This window comes from Barbus barbus, assembly GCF_936440315.1.
Source record: "Barbus barbus genome assembly, chromosome: 12".
NCBI lineage: Eukaryota > Metazoa > Chordata > Actinopteri > Cypriniformes > Cyprinidae > Barbus > Barbus barbus.
The window spans coordinates 33,051,973-33,073,952 of NC_136740.1; the positions used below are offsets into that span (position 1 = coordinate 33,051,973).

The following is a 21,980-nucleotide window of genomic DNA, read 5'->3' on the forward strand; positions in this document are numbered from 1 at the left end:
GTGTGTGTGTGTGTGTGTGTGTGTGCAGAGGTGAGATGTGTTCTCTCTCACTTTTGTGAAAGTTTGCTTACTAAAGAAGTGTTTACAAACTCCGTGTGGATGCTGCATATTGTTGCTCTTCTGGGATGGAGAGTAACGCATGTAAATCAAGTGAATGTGTGACGCAGGAATATGTCAAGTCACATTTATTTCTGTAGTGCTTTATACAGATTGATTCAAAGCAGCTTCACAGTGATGAACAGGAAAATTACAGGAAAAACAGAGAAGTGTTAATGTTGTGAAATTCATCAGTTATGAAACTAATTCAGTTTCAGCTGCAAAGCAGCTCTACAGAAGACAGAGTCATTATCAACTCAGTTCAGTGTTGATTCAGTTCAGTTCAATAAAAGCGTCGATTGTGCAGTTATTGTTAGTGTCATGTGTTGATTGGAGGGGTTAATTAAATTTCATTAATCCATCCAGCTCAGTTCAGTTCAGGTTTTATTCTTATCAGATAGTGTCATTGCCGTCAAATCAATAATAATACTGAATGTCAGTTGCTTCATATCATAGTATAATGGCCTTCATACTAGTCTTTATTCATTCATATTACTAATAGTGCTGTTGTAAACTAATGCAGATCACGAGTGTGTGTGTGTCATACCTGTCAACCCTCCTGTGTCTGAACTCCGAAGTCCGAACGTTATCAGGAAAACTATTCCAGAGTTTGGGAGCCAAATGTGAAAAAGCTCTACCTCCTTTAGTGGACTTTGTTATCCTAGGAACTACCAAAAGTTCAGAGTTTTGTGACCTTAGGGAGCGGGTTGGATTGTAGCGTGATAGAAGACTAGTTAGGTACGCAGGAGCTAAACCATTTAGGGCCTTATAGGTAAGTAATAATATTTTGTATGTCAAGTCAATATCATTTGTATAGCGCTTTTAAAAATGCAAATTGTGTCAAAGCAGCTTTACATCGGCTTGATATAAAGCTGGGTGGCTTTATATCAGCTTTACAGTATTTAGACGGAGAAATAGTTTGTCGAAAAAGTGTCATTCTCCTCTTGCCAGACAAAATCAGCAGTTTAAATCTTGGCTACAGCAGAATCAGATTGTGCAAAGGTCTCATCTGGTTCCTGTGGTCTTGTCCCGATGGCCGTCTTGGAGACAGGGTCTTCACTGGGGATCAGTCTCTGGGGTCATCTAGGTGTCCTGGCTGTAGAGGTCATCTCTAGGTGCTGATCCACCATCTGATCTGGATACAGTCTGGATCTGGGTGGCTACGGTCACCTCGGAATAAGAAAGAAACAGACTAATATTAGCGTAGATGCCATTCTTCTAACGATGTAACAAGTACATCAGGTGTTTTGGGAAGTGTTCCCGGTTCCGCTTGATCCTAATTAATGCAGCCTAACAATCCTTTAACGGATCTGAATTATAGAAATGTGATAGTGTATTATGTGTAAGCCAGGTTAAAGAGATGGGTCTTTAATCTAGATTTAAACTGACAGAGTGTGTCTGTCTCCTGAACAGTGTTAGGTAGATTGTTCCAGAGTTTGGGAGCTAAATAGGAAAACGATCTCCCGCCCGCAGTTGATTTTGATATTCTAGGTATTATCAAATGGCCAGAGTTTTGAGAACACAGCAGACGTGAAGGACTATAATGTGATAAGAGCTCGCTCAGGTACTGAGGTGCCAAACCATTCAGGGCTTTATAGGTAATTAGCAAGATCTTAAAATGTATACAATGTTTAATAGGGAGCCAGTGCAGTGTTGACAGAACCGGGCTAATGTGGTCATACTTCCTGGTTCTAGTAAGAACTCTAGCTGATGTATTTTGAACCAGCTGGAGTTTGTTTATTAAATGTGCAGAGCAACCACCCAATAAAGCATTACAATAATCTAACCTCGAGGTCATGAATGCATGAATTAATGTTTCTGCATTTGACATTGAGAGCATAGGTCGTAATTTAGATATATTTTTAAGATGGAAAAATGCAGTTTTACAAATGCTAGAAACATGCTTTTTGAAGGAAAGATTGCTATCAAAAAGTACGCCTAGGTTCCTAACTGATGACAAAGAATTTAGAGAAACAGTCATCAAGTATTAGACCGTGATCTAGGTTATTACATGCAAAAGTATTTGGTCCAATAATTAACACCTCTGTTTTTTCAGAATTTAGCAGTAAGAAATTGCTAGTCATTCAGTTTTTGATATCAACTATACATTCCGTTAGTTTTGCAAATTGGTAAGTTTCATCAGGTCGCGAAGAAATATAGAGCTGGGTATCATCAGCATAACAGTGAAAGCTTACACCATGTTTCCTAATGATATCTCCCAAGGGTAACATGTAAAGCGTGAAAAGTAACGGCCCTAGTACTGAGCCTTGAGGTACTCCATACTGCACTTGTGATTGGTTTGATACCTCTTCATTTACTGTTACGAACTGATGGCGGTCAGATAAGTACGATTTGAACCATGCCAGTGCACTTCCTCTAATGCCAACATAATTTTCGGTCCCACTTTATATTAGGTGGCCTTAACTACTATGTACTTACATTTAAATTAATCATTTGGTACAATGCACTTATTGTGTACATACATGTTTTTACATTGTACTTATGTTAAAAAAAAAACTATATGTAATTACATCTGTAATTCATTTCTGTAATTACATTTATAATTACACTGTTGACCCATCACTTACACCTTAACCCACCCTTAAACCTACCCAGACCACCAAACCTGTCCCTAACCTCACCCATATCCCACCTCAATAGCAGCAGACATGTTTTGCAATACAATATGACCACAATAAGTACATTGTACTAATTTTTGATGTAAGTACATAGTAGTTAAGGCAACCTAATATAAAGTGTGACCTAATTTTCTAGTCTATTTAAAAGAATGTTGTGGTCTATAGTGTCAAACGCGGCGCTAAGATCCAGTAGCACTAACAGAGAGATACAACCACGATCAGATGATAAAAGCAGGTCGTTTGTAACTCTAATGAGAGCAGTCTCCAGTACTATGATATGGTCTTAAACCTGACTGGAAATCCTCACATATATCATTTTTCTCTAAGAAGGAACATAGTTGTGATGATACTACCTTTTCTAATATCTTTGACAGAAAAGGGAGATTCGAGATCGGTCTACAATTAATTAATTATTTGCGGTCAAGTTGTGTTTTTTTTAATGAGAGGCTTAATAACAGCCAGTTTGAAGGTTTTTGGGACATATCCTAATGACTATGATGAGTTAATTATATTCAGAAGAGGATCAATTACTTCTGGAAGCACCTCTTTTAGGAGCTTTATGCAATTCTTTATTTCCAATAGAAGAGAATGAGTGGAATTGTTCCTCGGGATCTATAGTGCACTATCTGATGCGATACTGTGGCTGACAGCTGCATGGTTACAGTTTTATCTCTAATAGTTTCGATCTTGGAGGTAAAGTAGTTCATAAAGTCATTACTACTGTGCTGCTGATGTTAAATTTTTTGTTAATTTAGCCACTGTATTAACTAAATACTTGGGGTTGTGTTTGTTTTCTTCTAAAAGAGACGTAAAGTAAGCAGATCTAGCAGTTTTTAATGCTTTTCTGTAGGATAGGGTACTTTGTCTATAAATGCTGATCCCAACGAATCTTTCATTATCAACATGGATATTAAAATCACCAGCAATTAGGACTTTATCTGCAGCCAGCACTACCTCAGATAGAAAATCAGCAAATTCTTTAATAAAGTCTGTATGGTGCCCTGGTGGCCTGTATACAGTAGCCAGTACAAACATCACAGGGGATTTATCATTAACACTTGTTTCTCTGGATAATGTTATATGAAGCACCATTACTTCGAACGAATTATACTTGAAACCCGACCTCTGAGAAATACTGAAAATATTGCTATAAATTGTAGCAACACCTCCCCCTTTACCTTTTGGACGCGGTTCATGTTTGTAACTGTAATCTTGGGGGTAGACTCGTTTAAAGTAATGTAGTCATCTGGTTTTAGCCAGGTTTCTGTCAATCAAAGCACATCTAGTTTATGGTCAGTGATCATATCATTTATAAAAAGTGCTTTTGTAGAAAGGGATCTAATATTCAATAAGCCAAGCTTTATCATTTGTTTATCTGTATTATGTCTGTTTTTTTATTTGTTGAACATCAATTAAATTGTTACTCTTACTTTGGTTTGGATGTTTGATTTTGTAAATGATACGGAACTTAATAGGTAGCCAGTGCAGAGACTGTAAAATTGGGGTAATATGATCATATTTTCTTGACCTGGTAAGAACTTTAGCCGCTGCATTTTGGACTATCTGTAGCTTGTTTATTGAAGATGCAGGACAACCAGCTAGCAGTGCATTACAATAGTCCAGTCTAGAGGTCATGAATGCATGAACTAGCTTTTCTGCATCAGAAACAGGTAACATGTCTCGTAGATTGGCAATGTTTCTAAGATGGAAAAATGCTGTTTTTGTAACATTGGAAATATGATTTTCAAAGGACAAGTTGCTGTCTAATATAACACCCAGATTTTTGACTGTAGTGGAAGTAACAGTACATCCGTCTAGATACAAATTGTAATCCAATAGATTCTGTGTGCTGCTTTTTGGTCCAATGGGCCTTTTTCACAGTCTGCGTTCGAAAACCGGAAACTTCGAGTATTTGTGTAAAATAACTTCCACTGTAGCCTGGATGAATGGCAATGCCTGTAGCACGGGGTTATTGTGATTTATTAATGAACAATTCATTATAGATGTTTCATTAAAACATATTAACCACAGTTTTCAATCATTAATCGGGTATGACGAAACGAGGAAAAATGTTCTCATGATATTCCGAAGCATATTTCATGATTTAAATGGGAGCGCAAAGGCATATGTATGCACAATACTTCAGAGACAGACCGGCTTTTTACTTAAAAAATCCAAGAATACCATACAAACATATCACATTAAAGAGCAATAAAATCGGCGTTCAACAAGTGTTTATTATGATAACAGTTGTGAAATAATTAGTCAAAATTAATTAATTAATTAAAAATAAAATTGAAACACTGCATATTCCGAGTATTTCTCCAGCAGTAACATAAGCAGCCGTGGGCAGATTCTCAGTTAACCCTCTGAGCCCGACAAACACGAATACGATAAGATCAATACACCATTCGAGTCTATTTAACAAATGATACCCTACCATATGTCACCCTGGACCACAAAACCAGTCTTAAGTCGCTGGGGTATATTTGTAGCAATAGCCAAAAATACATTGTATGGGTCAAAATGATTGATTTTTATTTTATGCTAAAAATCATTAGGATATTAAGTAAAATGTAGATATTTAGTAAATGTCCTACCGTAAATATATCAAAACTTCATTTTTGATTGTTAATATGCATTGCTAAGAACTTCATTTGAACAATTTTAAAGGAGATTTTCTCAATATTTAGATTTTTTTGCTCCCTCAGATTCCAGATTTTCAAATAGTTGTATCTCAGCCAAATATTGTCCTGTCATAACAAACCATACATCAATGGAAAGATTATTTATTCAGCTTCGGATGATGTATACATCTCAATTTCCAAAAATTCACACTTAAGACTGGTTTTGTGGTCCAGGGTCACATATGTGTAATCTTCCATTTTAATGTGAAACGTGCTCACGTTACTGCTGGAGATGACTGTTTTAATTTTATTTTTAATGTTATTGGTTTTATTATTGCGCCGTGTTTACTATGGTTCTTCTCCATCTTATCTACATAATGCTATTCAATCACTGTGCTCAAACCCGGAGGATATGTCACATTTAAGATGGTAAAACCAGTTATTTTTTAATAATTCTGGGATGAAAAATATGAATATGCTTTCCTGTAGCTCAAATGGTAGAGCATGGCGCTAGCAATGCCAAGATCATGAGTTCGATTCCCAGGGATAGCAAGAGCTGATAAAATGTAAAAACTGTAACTTGAATGCAATGTAAGTCGTTTGGATAAAAGCGTCTGCTAAATGCATAAATGTAAATGTAAATGAATATATTTGAACAACTCCAATTTGATCTAATACGTGATGTAGCCTATCCTATCGGAAAGTAAAGTAAGTGCTTGAAAGCAATATTACTGTTTAATTAGTACAGTCTTTAGTCGTGGTTAATGTTTTATAAGATGTATAAGCTTGTTTGATTTTATTGCTCTTTAATGTGATATGTTTGTATGGTATTCTTGCATTTTTTAAGTAAAAAGCTGGTCTGTCTCTGAAGTATTGTGCATACATATGCCTTTGCGCTCCCATTTAAATCATGAAATATGTGTCGGAATATCATGAGAACATTTTTCCTCGTTTCGTCATACCCGAATAATGATTGAAAACTGTGGTTAACATGTTTTAATAAAACATCTATGATGAATTGTTCATTAATAATTGCCATTCATACATGCTACAGAGGAAGTTATTTTACACTATTATTTAACTACTCGAAGCTTCCGGTTTTCGAACGCGGACTGTGAGAGTGAGTGAGTGTGTTAGTGAGAGTGTGTGTGTGTGAGAGAGAGTGTGAATATGTGTGCACGTGTCAGTGTGCGTGCGCGCGCGTGTGAATGTGTGTGTGCGAGTGAGAGTGTATTAGTGTGTGTGCGTGCGTGTCCTGTGGGACTCCGTGTTGTTATGTGTTATGAAGGGTCAGGCTGCTGCCAGACCAAAGCCACACACTCCTAAATCTCTCCTGTCGTTCACTAAGCTGAAGATGAGCCGCAGATGAGTGTCAGTACCAGATGGAGACGTGTCCATGGATGATGCAGATGCACGTGAAGAACAGCGCAGCACTTAAAACACGCAAACACATGATGCCTGACCGATTGTGCTCAATGGCTGCAGAGTTTAAGCCCTCCCAGCAGTCAGTCCATCATCACAGTCCACTTCAGAGCTAACACTGATGTGATTTCTATCTGATCTCTCTCTCTAGATGGTTTTAAAGAGGTCTGTCTGTCGGTTCAGTGTGAGGACGTGTTGCTGCGGACGTGTCTGAAGGACAGAAGTGCAGTGTTTGTGGGTCCGTTCTCCTGTAGTGCTGATCTGGAGGCTCATTGGTGCAGACACAGCGGAAGCTCCGCCCCTGACTCACCTGGACCGCCGAGAGTGTTGATTGACATGAAGGGAGGCCTGCTGCAGGTAAGATGCCAAACACCGCTGCTGCTTCTGTTTCTTACTCTCTCCACACGTGTGATGTATGTGTTTTTTTGGCTGCATGTGTCTCTCTCTCCACGTGTGTGTCCGTATAGCGCTTCATGTGCAGCCACTGAACACACAGAAATCCCCTAATGTTCCTGTTCAATCTGTTAGTCAGAGACACACGGACTCATTCTGAGTCAGAGATTCCAGGCCACACACACACACACACAGAGAGAGAGACGATTCACCAGCCTTGAGACATTTGATTCCCTATTGATGCGACTGTTTTGCATTAAATGCAGCCAGAGTGTCAATCATGGAGCAGTTTGGGTAGAAATTAGAGGTCGTCCGATTTTACCGATATCTAGGGTGGATCACACTGGCCGATACCGATTAATCAACTGATTTTTTTATAATGGATATTGAACAAAAACTAAAATAGTGCTATACAGTTTTTTTTTAATTGTACTATGTAAATGAATAAAAAATATTTTACATTTACATTTAGTCATTTGGCAGACGCTTTTATCCAAAGCGACTTACAATTGGGGAATACAAAAAGCGATTCATCTTGAAGAGGCAATCAGACAGAGGAAGTGCTCGTAACACCAAGTCTCAGTCATTGTTCAAATAAGTACAAGCGGAGAGAAAGATAGAGGGAAAGAGTTTTTTTTGAGTTTAGGATGAAGTCAAGTACTGCCGAAAGAGATGAGTTTTCAGTTGTTGCTTGAAGATTGCCAGGGATCCGGCGTTCCGGATAGGGGTGGGAAGATTATTCCACCAGCCAGGAATGGTGGACGAGAATGTTCTGGAGAGTGATTTTGAGCCTCTCTGTGATGGTACCACAAGGCGTCGCTCACTAGCAGATCTCAGACTTCTGGAGGGGATGTAGGTTCGTAATAGTGAGTGGAAGTAGGAGGGTGCTGAGCCTGTGGTAGTTCTGTACGCAAGCAACTTGATGCGAGCTGCCACTGGTAGCCAGTGCAAGGAGATGAATAGGGGTGTAACATGCGCTCTTTTGGGCTCGTTGAAGATCAGTCGTACCGCTGCATTCTGAATCATTTGTAGAGGTTTGATTGTGTTTGATGGCAGACCAGCCAGAAGAGCATTGCAGTAGTCCAGTCTAGAAACGACAAGGGTCTGGACAAGAAGTTGTGCAGCATGCTCTGTCAGAAAGGGCCTGATCTTTCTGATGTTGTGTAGTGCAAACCTGCAGGAACGAGCAGTCTTTGCAATGTGCTCTTTGAAGGTCAGCTGGTCATCAAAGATTACACCAAGATTTCTGACCGAAGTTGATGAGGTAATCATTGATGAGCCTAACTGAATCGTGAAGTCATGCTGTAGAGTCGGAGTGGCAGGGAAGACCAGAAGTTCCGTCTTTGCCAGGTTGAGCTGTAGGTGATGTTCTTTCATCCATGCCGAGATGTCCGCCAGGCAGCCTGAGATCTGTGCAGCTACCGTTGGGTCATCTGGTTGAAAAGAGAGATAGAGCTGTGTGTCATCGGTGTAGCAGTGATAGGAGAAGCCATGTGCATGTATGATGGGACCCAGCGATGTAGTGTATGTGGAGAAGAGGAGGGGTCCAAGAACCGATCCCTGAGGAACTCCAGTGACCAGTTGATGTGGTTTGGATACCTCCCCTCCCCAGGCCACCCTGAAGGATCTACCGGTGAGATAGGATTCAAACCAGCGAAGTGGAATCCCAGTGATGCCCAGTGATGAGAGGGTAGACAGGAGAATCTGATGATTGACAGTGTCAAAAGCAGCAGAAAGATCCAGCAGAATGAGGACTGACGATTTGGAATCAGCCTTTGCAGTTCGCAGGGCTTCAGTGACTGAGAGTAGCGCAGTCTCTGTTGAATGGCCACTCCTGAAACCTGACTGTTTAGCATCCAGTTTGTTGTACTGTGAAAGAAACTGTGAGCTGGTTGAAGACAACTCGTTCGAGTGTTTTCCCTACGAATGGAAGGAGAGAGACAGGTCTGTAGTTATCTAAAAGAGAAGCATTTAATGTAGGTTTTTTGATCAGTGGGGTTACCTGAGCCTGCTTGAATGCTGTGGGGAAGACGCCTGTGAGGAGAGATGTGTTGATAACACTGGTGTCAAAAGTATTCACATTCATTACTCAAGTAGAAGTATAGATACTAGGGTTTAAAAAGACTTCTGTAGAAGTTGAAGTATCAACTCAAGTTTTTTACTCAAGTAAAAGTGTAAAAGTTCTGGTTTCAAAACTACTTAAAGTATAAAAGTAAAAGTAATGGAAGGAAAAACAAATGCCATTAAGGACAAAAGCTTAGGCCGCGGCACAGGGGCCTATTGTGCACTACCCCACCTCCTCAAAAAAACATTTTTCTAGAGGCCATAATGACTATAATGTTATATTAAAATGTTAATGTTGAAAAATGTGGGATGCACTAGGCTACCTGTTTCAGCCGGATATGTGCCCACTGAAAATGAACGCATTTTAGTACAATGCAAATACATTAAAAAACCATATATGTGTACTACTGAGCATTAACGTGTTTCATGGAGCGGAAGATATGATGAGTAGTTGCCTGTAAGTATTGTAATGGTGCAAAAAGTCAAACTTCAGAGGCATGTCATCAATAACCTTTATTGGAATGTAAATGTACATCCAAACTTAGCTGCAGGAATCTGTGAGGGCAACGGACGAAGAGAAAGCACCCGTTTGATAAATGAGCCAGTAGTGGAGAAATAACTTTTAAGAAATAATCTTTTTTGAGTGTGACGTGATTTGTGTCATGTGCAGGTGCGATGGATCGCGTACAAACCAATAGGGTGTCGGAATGGTATAGGTTTATATTCTCATCCAACCACAATTCACTCTATCCAGATGGCGCGATTTATCTGGATAGGTTTTTTTTTTTTTTTTTTTTGAGCGATGACCAAGGGCGATGCTAGGGTAGGATGGTAAACTAATAGGGTAGGATGGTATACTAAACTTATTGCAGTATTCCACTGTATTGCATAGATGGGTATAACATCCGAGTACAAGCCAAATACAAGTCTACCTGATCTCACACACACACACACCTGTTTACTGTACAAACCAAAAATGTTACTGTTTGCATTACTAGTACAAATCTTTTTCTATGCTCAAGTACAAACAGAAAATTGTAAACATAAAACATCATATCACTTTAAACTTACACTGACTATCCATATTAGCAATATAAACAACACAGCTATAAGGCTGGACAATGGATTAAACTATGTGGGTGCTGTGATTAACTTTTAAAAGTAAAAAAATAAAAATAAAAAAAAACAGCAAAACTGAAGCAGTCTGTGAGAAGGACACACAATGTTTCAATCTCTGTCAATCACTCTGATATGCAATTAAAATGAGTGCACTGACTGAGTGTCGTCTGTCACTGTCTTTAATCGCTTCTATGCATAACTGTATGGTAGTTAATGCCACATGCACTGTAAAATTAAGTTCTATATTGAAAGCTAAATTTTCAAATGAAAATAGCAATAACGTGATCGTTTTATAAAGTATGCGTATAATGTGTTAAGGGCTTTCGCTGAAGGAAACAGCTGTGGTGTGATGAGTGGTGAATGCAGCGAAAACTTTACAGAAGATTGGAAACCGATTGCTCTCCCATGACTTTTTGTAAACTGTATTTAAGACAAAGAACTGCACAGATGTAGATATTATAACAATCTATCGATAAACACACACCTTGTCCTCTCCTCTGCGCCACCGCAGTCTGTGGATTGAAGAACACGCAGAAAGATGGGGAGGAGCCGAAGAAATTTAGGGGTGCTAAAGCCCCCCTAAAAATGACCTAGCAACGCCCATGACGATGACAAGCCGAAATGAAAACGAGCCGAAATGAAATAGGAGTAACGAGGCTATTTTTAAAATGTAAGGAGTAGAAAGTACAGATAATTGCTTGAAAATGTAAGGAGTAGAAGTAAAAAGTCGGCTGAAAAATAATTACTCCAGTAAAGTATAGATACCCAAAATTTCTACTTAAGTAAGGTAACGAAGTATTTGTACTTCGTTACTTGACACCTCTGGTTGATAATGTGTGTGAGTGCCGGTAAGGGTGTGGGAGAGATTGTTTGGAGAAGGTGTGAGGGGATCGGGTCGAGAGGACATGTTGTAGGATGGCTGGAGAGGAGAAGTTTGGATACTTCTGCCTCGGTGAGAGGACAGAAGGAGAAGATGGGAGCTAGAGCGGTGGATGTGGTTGATTGGAGGTCCTGTGGAGTTGAGAACTGGTTGCTGATTGTTCTAGTTTTGTCTGTGAAAAAAGAGGCAAAGTCGTCAGTGGTTATCAAAGTGGTGGGAGGTGGAGGAGGGGGACAGAGGAGAGAATTAAATGTTCTGAAGAGATTACGCATGTCTGGAGCGCTGGTGATCTTGTTGTGGAAATGTGAGGATTTGGCAGTGTGGACTTCAGTAGAGAAAGATGAAAGCAAAGACTGATACCTACTCAGGTCCGACGGATCGTTTGATTTGTGCCATTTTCTCTCTGCCACTCTGCCACAGTTTGGTCCGATTCTCACGAAGAACATCGGATAACCAGGGGTTAGAAGGGGCAGCCCGTGCTGGCCTGGAGGAGAGAGGACAGATCTCGTCTAGACAAGAGGTTAAGGTAGAGCATAAAGTGTCAGTGGCTGCATTTACATCCAGAGAAGAGAAATGGGTAGGCGAGGGAAGAGAGGAGGATACTACAGAGGAAAGAAGGGAGGGGGAAAGGGAGCGTAGGTTGCGTCTGAAAGTAACCGGTAAGGGAGATGGTGGCACCTGGGTAGCAAAATGTAAAGTAAATGTAATGAAGAAATGGTCAGAGGTATGTAGTGGTTGTACCAGAATGTTATCTGTAGAACAATTGCGTGTGTAAATTAAGTCGAGTTGGTTACCTGATTTGTGCGTGCTGGTAGTGGTGAGGTGTTTGAGATCAAATGAAGCTAGGAGTGACTGGAAGTCTGTAGCATAAGGCCTGTCTAGGTGAATGTTGAAATCGCCGAAGCCTAAGAGTGGAGTGCCATCCTCCATGAAAGAGGACAGCAGTCCGTCCAGCTCATCTAGGAAGGTTGGTAGAATTTGGCCCGGCGGACGATAGATTACCACAATCTGGAGTCTTATAGGAGCTGTTACAGTAACGGCATGAGATTCAAATGAGTTGAGATTGCCTAGGGGAGAGTGGGTGGAGTATTTCCAATTGTTAGAAATGAGCAAACCAGTGCCCCCACCCCGGCCAACTTGCCTAGGGGTGTGAGAGAAAGAGAAATTGTGAGAGAGAGCAGCTGGGGTTGCCGAGTCTTCTGGACGAATCCAGGTCTCAGTCAAGCCCAGGATGCTGAGTGTGGAATGTAAGGAAAATGCAGAAATGAAGTCGGCTTTGTTGACAGCTGACTGGCAATTCCAAAGACCCACAGAGAAAGAAAGAGGTGCAGTGGAAGATGTAGAGATAGTGCGCAGGTTTGCAGGGTTACGTAACCTTCTGCGTGTGTTTTTAGAGCGAGGTTGAGAGAGAACCTGAATGGTTTGGAAACACATGATAGACGTGGAAGGATAGAGGATAGGAAAGTGTGAGGGAAGATAAAAACGATACTTAAGTGTGTGCTCTGTGTCGTTGCTCGGTCAAAGTCGCGCAGGAAAAAGTCGTCTGTCTTTACACTCGTTGGTCTTCACACGAGGAGGCTGAACGCTTCCCAGCTCTCTGACATCAAATAAATACAGTCTAAGAAACTAGAGTGAAAACAGCTGTGGCCGGCTTCTGATCAGCCCAGCCAATAAGGTAGGACTGCTAATAGCTCAAGACGAAACTAACACTTTGCACAATCACACAGGCTCGTTCTCAGCTGAGGCGCAAATTATTCTAATTACCAGTAAGTGCAATCAAACTGAAAAACCAACGAAAATGCAGAGTAGAAATAGGTAGGAAACAAACTATTCCTTCCTAGTAGCAAGTAAATAATTTAAACAACAGAACTGCGATCAAGTTAATCAAAACACTTACGCGAGCTTCTGGTGACTAATTCAAAATATTCATATGAATTATTATATTGATCTTTAAAGTTAGGTTCATAGTTTATTAACTAATGTTAACAGAAGAAGCTTTCAAATTAAAAAAATTATTAGTAATCGTAAATGTTAAACTGAACACTCTAACAAGGAACAATACTTTTATTGCTTTCATTAATCTTAATGTTACAAATGGGCCCTTATTGTAAGATTCAAGATTTTTATTCGTCACATACACAATTATACAGAGTATAACCAGCAGTGAAATGTAAGTCAGGTCCACTCCAAGGACAGTGCAATTATATAGTATACCAATATTAAGAAAAAGAAAAGTAGAAAAAATAAAAGAATAAAATAAAAGATACAAAATATAAATGTGCAGGTCAGTATGTTGTTGACTTAAATAGTAATATAAGAGGAATGTGCAAAAGAATGTGCAAAAAAGTTGTACAGGGTATTTAAATAGCAGTAATATGAGGTAGAGAAAAATTATGAATAGCTTATTGATATGGTGATATTTACACGGAGTCAAGTGATGTTATGACACAGAGTTAGAGTTTAGGAGCCTGATGGCCTGGGGGAAGAAGCTCCTCCTAAGTCTCTCAGTTTTTGCCATCAGGCTACGGAAGCGCTTACCAGATGGAAGCAAAGTGAATAGATGGTTACCAGGGTGATTAGAGTCCTTGATTATTTTGACAGCTCTATTTTTGCAGCGTTTGAGGTAGATGTCCTGCAGAGAGGGGAGAGCAGACCCTGAGATGCGCTCAGCTAAGCGCACAACTCTCTGTAGTGCTTTGCAGTCCTGATTGGAGCTGTTTCCATACCACACTGAGATGCACTGAGTCAATACACTTTCTATGGTCCCTGAATAGAAAGTTTTCAGGATTGCTGGTGAGACCCTGAATTTCCTCAGCTGTCGCAGATGGTACAGTCTTTGCCTGGCTTTCTTAACCTGTGTTTGGATGTGTGTAGTCCAAGTCAGGTTCTCGGAGATGTTTACACCGAGGTACTTGAAGCTACTCACCCTCTCCACAGGGGTCCCACTGATCATAAGAGGAGTGTAGGGCTGCTGCTGTCTCTTCCTAAAGTCCATGATCAGCTCTTTAGTTTTGCTCACATTCAGAGAGAGACAGTTGTCCTGGCACCATGATGTGAGTCTCTCTACCTCATCCAAGTATGCGGTCTCATCGTTGTTGGAGATGAGGCCCAGAACCACAGTATCATCAGCGAATTTGATAATAGATGTGGAGCTGTGAGAGGACACGCAGTCATGCGTGTAGAGAGAGTAGAGCAGGGGACTCAGGACACAGCCACAGTACCATTATCATTGTAATAACGAGCCACAAACGCGTCCACTGCTGAAATCCCAGTTTAGTTAGAGAGGTAAGGGTCCACAGAACAACATCCCAGCGAGCACTTTTAGTCCAGCGAAACAATAATGTTGTAATAAGGATGAATATTCCTTTGTTTACGTTTCATTTCTTCGGGAGTTACTGTTCGCGTCCGTTATGGAGTAAATTACACTCAAAAACAGCGTCTTGGTAGTAAAAAAAACAGCACGGTGCTGTAGCATACAGTTTTACAAACAGAATGAGACCGTCCACGGAAAACAAAGTCTCAGAAAAGCGGAATATAGATTATTTGAATTTGGCGCTCCCTCCAGTCAGCTCTGACGCACGCTGTGACGCACGCTGTCATCTGAGCGGGGCGTAACTTAGCGATCTGCTTTATCCATAAAAAACTTTTTTTTTTTTCTTCTTCATTTTTATATGTGTGTGTGTGTATTGTGTGGGGAATGTGGCCGTATCTGCATGATTATAATCTGTATGGACGGACATCAGCGTGTTTACGGACTCTATGATGGCTATCATTGTGATTCATTGATCAGCTATTATTGATTATATGGCCCATCTGTTTGATTATCATCTGAATGGAAGCACATCAGCGTGTGATTACTGACTCTATGACCATGTCTGGCAATATCACTTCATGTCTGGCAATCAGAATACTTCCGTATACATACTATATACAAAGCAATTGTTATCTTTTTTTTCCTTTTTTATTACTCAAATAACTATGTTTGTATTTTTTAGTGCTCAAATAAATCACTTATATGATGTCTAAAATTCTGTCTATTATTCTATAATTGAAAAACTATGCAGGAACATGTATAATGACTAAAATAGCTTGTATAATTCTGCAATCCATTTGGTGGTTATTTTTCCTCAAACAGGGGGGTGGGGGGACTATAAATATTTTCAGAAAAAATACTGCAGGAATCTAATTTTTCATGGTATCTTCTTCCTAATTTGAAATATAAACTCATGAGACATGTGGCTTTCGATCCATTGCTCCAGGACTTATTTCATGTATTTGTATATGAAATAAAAAAAACATTCAGTGTGGAAAAATATTTTTCAAGGCACGTCAGTGCCTATAACTTTTGATCTTTTTGAGCATTATCAACTCTGGATGATAGATAATAAAGCCCAGAGTGTCTTCTTTCCAAAGATACCTAATTTGTTTGTATAAGCACACTTTGTCAGGAACTGATACCATTTTAATTTAGGTATGTTATTTTCATCTGTGAGGCCCACAATGGGGGCGAAGGTTAACAGGTTAAAGATGGAAGTGAACAAACCAGCGAGCTGATCGGCGCAGGACCTCAGAATACGGCCGGTTATCCCATCAGGTCTGGCTGCTTTCCTGACGTTCACTTTCTTTAGCTCCCTCCGAACCGCATCCTTCGACACGGTGATTACAGGATCATCGCTGCTCTGCCTGCTGCTTCCAGACGCGTTGGACGGCAGAGACGCGCCGTTGCAATCGAAGCGGCCGTAGAAGATGTTTAACCCTCTGGGGTCTGAGGTGATTTTGGGGCCCTTGAGATGTTTTGACATGCCCTGATATTTGTGCTTATTTCAGCTACTTATAACATACTATTGACCAACATGTATATTTTTTTGTATTCAGCACAAATTATGCTACAGTAATATGTGACCAAGATGGATGTACATGTTTGCATTTTTTAGAAAAAAAATATTATGCGTGGTTAGTAAGTTTTGGGGGAAAAAATGTAGCTGAAATAAGGCCATAAAAGCCACACTAAATCGTCCTGAATAAGACTTTTGAGTAATCAGTCTTGTAGGCTAGAATATTTACTTCACAATTATGTGAAAATCATTCTGCTTAATCATGCACAGAAAACAATATATTGATTAAAAATTTTAAAGACATGTTTTGTGATCGAAAGTCAATATGCGAGGGAGTGGTAATGGGCTTGAATATTAAGTGATTCTCACCTGAGAGACAAAGGGCCCTCCCCTAATGGGCTATCAGTGTGACTGTGACTGAGGCAGGTAAGACAGAGTGTAAGGAGACTGAAAAAGTTTTTTTTTTTTTTTATTATTATTTGTATTGTATTTACAACACCGTATAATCAAAACATACATAATGAAGGTCAAAGACACATTATTGTGCACACTGATCTCACTACAGAGATGTGAACAGACTTTGACTCGTTCCTGCAACAGATTCTGTTCAACAAGTGAAACAAATACCTGACATTTACTTATGTCCATGTATTCAAAAAGAAAAAAAAAACAATCAGTAGTCAAGGATCTTGTTTTACCATAGAATATCAGTGTAGTTGAACATCAAACTGTGTTCCTCTGAGGAGCACTGTACCAACATCAGAAGAAAGTCATCAGGATTCATCTGTGGATTCATCATACTTAGACTCGTAGCATTCATCATGTTACAATATACTCTCATATTACTTTTGTTTTATATAGACATCCCCCTCACAATGTAGAGCGCTTTGAGTGCTTAGAAAAGCAGAAAGGCGCTATATAAATGTAATGAATTATTATTATTATTATATAGAGCATGAAAACATCATTGTGCCATAAGAAATTTAAATACAATGAATTGCCCATCATATTCAAACATTGTAGTCTGGAATTACAGTTTGGGAAAAAACAACTATGATTTTGCAGTCTTATAGTCTAGTATGCATGATTTTATAGAAGCTGTTATGATTCTGCAGCCATAGACTCACATATGCTGTGAACTACAAAAGGATGTACTTTGTACCATTAAAAAAGGATATTTTATATCTGAGATACTAATTGTTATTATTTAGCACGCTATTAAATCTATTTGTGAACATTAAACATTCTTCTGAACATTCTTAGATGCTAGCATTCATCATGTTGTCGTTTGGGAAAAACCCAACTAAACGCGTTCAGGTTTGTCACAATAACACGCTAACTAACCCTAACAAAGAAGCATTACTTACTCATCAGATCGATCCTCTCTTCTGGATGAACTTTTGCTCTTATTTTGAGGGAAATCCAGCCTTTACTCAGCATGTCTTCTTCCAGAAACTAACAGTATCCATGATGAACTCTTCACTGACGCTTTGTTTATGTTGGGCGTCTCCAAGCGCGCGCGGGTCACGTGGTTATTTACATGTGAACACGAGGGGGTGTGATCTCATTAGAAATAACGAGTTAGACTGGACAGACTGAACATCGTGTCAGTTTCATACGGATTACTTTATCACAGAACGTTTGTTTTCGATATTTACTACATTTGAAAGTGGACACTTCAGGCTTTCTGTAGAGAGAACTCATGTTTCTGTGTTGAGTATTTGCTGAGTTACACTTCATTTTAGTGACGCGTTACTATAAACATATAGTATCCATAGCATGGATTGTTCTGTCCACCCACGGTTTCTGGTTGGAGAATGTCCTTATAGTTATTGTTTCTGTAGCTTGCTCGGTTAGCGTGTTTACAAAGCTTAATGCTACATCCATGAACTCGCTGACGTCAGAAGAACTCACCTGGAACATGTCCCAGTCGACGCCATCAAGAGCCGCCTGTAACATAGCCTCTGAGTGGGAGGACCAGCGCGTCACTACTCTCTGCACCGGAGGATCCTGAACGAGCCGTTGTTTGTATTCCGGTGTGAGGCATGGCATGGTCCGATTTGCCAAAAGCCGGTAGTGAGCGGGCTTTGTAGCCATTCTTGAACTGAGTGTAGCAGTGATCCAGTGTGTTTGGTCCTCTAGTTGGACAGGATATATGTTGATGAAAGTTCGGCATGACCTGCCTGAGGCTAGCTTTGTTGAAGTCTCCCGCGATGATAAAGGCAGCGTCAGGATGTTTAATGTAGCCGCTGAGCACATCGTGAAGCTTAGACAAAGCCAATCTGCCTGTGGTGGAATGAACACAGCAGTAACAATGATCGATGAAAACTCCCGGGGCAAATAAAATGGGCGGCAAGGAATGGAAAGATGTTCCAGATGAGGCGAGCAGGAACGCGACAGAATGGAGATATTCCTGGGATCACACCATTTCTTGTTGATCATGAAACACACTCCTCCACCCCTGGATTTACCAGCCTCTGCTGTTCTGTCCATCCGTAAAACAGAGAAGTTTTCCTGAGTCCTGAGACTCTTGATTCTTCGCCTCGGGGGGTTATTGTTCATCTCCGCGTTCCGAAGAATCTCCAATGGCCATGATGGATTTGTGGATAAAGTGTCCTGGAACAGGTTAGTGTAGCGGTTTCCAATGTCTAAAAGTGTTTCTATGTTATAGGCGATCAGTGCCGACGTGAAATGTGTAAAAAGAGAAAGTAAAAAGTAAATTAAAGCAAAATCGGAGCGGCGTGACCTGGACGGCGTCCGAACACAGCGGCGCCATCTTCTTGTTAACACTTCTTGTTTGAGTGTTACCATTTCATACCATTTCAGTGGGCAGTCGTGGCCTAATGGATAGAGAGTTGGACTTGTAAGGTCCGGCAGGGATTGTAGGTGGGGGGAGTGAATAACCAACACTCTCTCCACCCTCAATACCACGACTGAGGTGAGACCCTTGAGCAAGGCACCGAACCCCCAACTGCTCCCCGGGCGCTGCAGCATTGGCTGCCCACTGCTCCGGGTGTATGTTCACTACTGTGTGTACACTTGGATGGGTTAAATGCAGAGCACAAATTCTGAGTATGGGTCACCATACTTGGCCACACACCACTTCCCTTTTCCCCTTTTCATTTCATTTAAAGATGGGCCATTTTTAAATATCGACACAAAGGCCATAGCATTTAAAATTACATGCATATGGAATTTTGTATGTATACTCTCACACTTTATTTGCTTCTATTTTATAACAGTTGATGATTATCTAATCCAAAAAAAATATGGCTATCACACACACACCGGATGCGTGGCGGTCTAAAACAGTTGATTTAATCACCAAACGGGTAAAAGTTTACTTCAAGAATTAACAAAGAGGCATAGATGAGTTTGAAGTTCAGTGTTTAAAAAACAGAGCATACAGAAAGAGAAAGCGTGATCTATATTATAGCTCTCTATGTGAGACATAATTTATTAGAGCCACAGAAAAATGCACATTACACAATTTTACAGCCTAGGGTGAAGTCATTAGGTACATTAACAACGATTTGGGACAAATATAATGTAATGGAAAACTAGTGGTACTCTATGGCGCAGCAGGATTTTTTGGCGACTGGGAAGTCGTGGCCTAATGGTTAGAGAGTTGGACTCGTAATCGAAAGGTTGCGGGTTTGAGTCCCCGGCCGGCAGGGATTGTAGGTGGGGGGAGTGAATGTACAGCGCTCTCTCCACCCTCAATACCACGACTGAGGTGGGTGCCCTTAAGCAAGGCACCGAACCCCCAATTGCTCCCCGGGCGCTGCAGCATGGCTGCCCACTGCTCCGGGTGTGTGTTCACGGTGTGTGTGTGTGTGTGTGTGTGTGCATTTGTTCACTACTCACTGCTGTGTGTGTGCACTTGGATGGGTTAAACGCAGAGCACCAATTTCGAGTATGGGTCACCATACTTGACAATACGTCACAACTTTACTTTACTTTAAATCCGCATCTGAAGTTCGTCAAAACAAACAGCACAAGGTGTCAGTGATTTCTGCCTCTAGAGGCCGCTCTCGCACTGTACAACGACAGCAGACCCTTCTCTGCGCTTCAGCAACAGACCCAACCCAGAAAACTATTGGCATACATTTTTGTTCGGCATGGAATTTAGTTTTTTAGTTAAGGCAGTCAACTATTGGTGCAAATTAATCGGCAAAATCAGTCGACCTCTAGTAGAAATAATCAAACATAGACACTTATGGTCACCTGACTGGCACTTGCAGTAGATTCCAGAACCATAACAGCGCATAATGAACACTCATATGCAACATGAAATAAATAGGTGAGCGGGCAGATCTCTGCGATTTAAAGCAGATCTAAGGTATGTCTGTCTGTCTGTCGCAGGTGTTTTGGGGGCAGCAGCAGTTTAACTGTTTGTCTGAGATTCAAGAGCAGCTGCAGAAATACTGGAATCAGATGAGCAGAGCAGAGGCGGAGTCTAATGAGAAGCCCCTCCTCTCTAGACCACCATCCACCCCTCACCCCGCCCAATCAGAACACTCCTCTGATGACCTGCGCACAGGCATCTTCCAGTACATACAGGACTCAGGTAACACAAACACACACACACGTTACATCTTCATATAGCACTCATAAGAGGGAGTGATTATATCTGTCTTGTCTGTCTGTCAGCATGTCAGAAGCTGCCGTCACCTCATGAGGTGGTGTTTTGGAGGGAGACGGACGAGTCTCCAGGTGTGATGCTGTGGCGGTATCCTGAACCGCGTGTGATCACATTCCTCAGGATCACACCTGTTCCCTTTAACACCACTGACGACCCGGACATCAGTACAGCTGACCTTGGGGACGTGCTGCAGGTGAGAGCTGCATTTGTGCTGTAGGTGAGCGCTGTAGGTGAGAGCTGCATTAGTGTTGCAGGTGAGAGCTGCATTTGTGCTGTAGGTGAGAGCTGCATTAGTGCTGCAGGTGAGAGCTGCATTAGTGCTGCAGGTGAGAGCTGCATTAGTGCTGCAGGTGAGAGCTGTAGGTGAGAGCTGCATTAGTGCTGCAGGTGAGAGCTGCATTAGTGCTGCAGGTGAGAGCTGCATTAGTGCTGTAGGTGAGAGCTGCATTACTGCTGTAGGTGAGAGCTGCATTAGTGCTGTAGGTGAGTGCTGCATTAGTGCTGTAGGTGAGAGCTGCATTAGTGCTGCAGGTGAGAGCTGCATTAGTGCTGCAGGTGAGAGCTGTAGGTGAGAGCTGCATTAGTGCTGCAGGTGAGAGCTGCATTAGTGCTGCAGGTGAGAGCTGTAGGTGAGAGCTGCATTACTGCTGTAGGTGAGAGCTGCATTAGTGCTGTAGGTGAGTGCTGCATTAGTGCTGTAGGTGAGAGCTGCATTAGTGCTGCAGGTGAGAGCTGCATTAGTGCTGCAGGTGAGAGCTGCATTAGTGCTGTAGGTGAGAGCTGCATTAGTGCTGTAGGTGAGAGCTGCATTAGTGCTGCAGGTGAGAGCTGCATTTGTGCTGCAGGTGAGAGCTGCATTAGTGCTGCAGGTGAGAGCTGCATTAGTGCTGTAGGTGAGCACTGTAGGTGAGAGCTGCATTAGTGCTGTAGGTGAGCACTGCAGGTGAGAGGTGCATTAGTGCTGTAGGTGAGCACTGCAGGTGAGAGCTGCATTAGTGCTGTAGGTGAGCACTGTAGGTGAGAGCTGCATTAGTGCTGCAGGTGAGAGCTGCATTAGTGCTGCAGGTGAGAGCTGCATTAGTGCTGCAGGTGAGAGCTGCATTAGTGCTGTAGGTGAGCACTGTAGGTGAGAGCTGTATTAATTAGTGCTGCAGGTGAGAGCTGCATTAGTGCTGCAGGTGAGAGCTGCATTAGTGCTGTAGGTGAGCACTGTAGGTGAGAGCTGCATTAGTGCTGCAGGTGAGAGCTGCATTAGTGCTG

General features: G+C 41.3%; 1 protein-coding gene across 4 annotated transcripts in view; it reads left to right on the forward strand.

Annotated features, from left to right (window-relative positions):
- The window catches only part of LOC306877490 (intermembrane lipid transfer protein VPS13B-like), a 190,568-nt gene that overhangs the window by 128,983 nt on the left and 39,605 nt on the right, over window positions 1-21,980 (forward strand). For all 4 annotated transcript variants that reach the window (XM_079429263.1, XM_079429262.1, XM_079429264.1 and 1 more), the window contains exons 37-39: window positions 6,936-7,141; window positions 20,441-20,645; window positions 20,729-20,913. In XM_079429263.1, coding sequence (XP_079285389.1) covers window positions 6,936-7,141; window positions 20,441-20,645; window positions 20,729-20,913 — 596 coding nt within the window. The remainder of the gene's footprint in view (window positions 1-6,935; window positions 7,142-20,440; window positions 20,646-20,728; window positions 20,914-21,980) is intronic.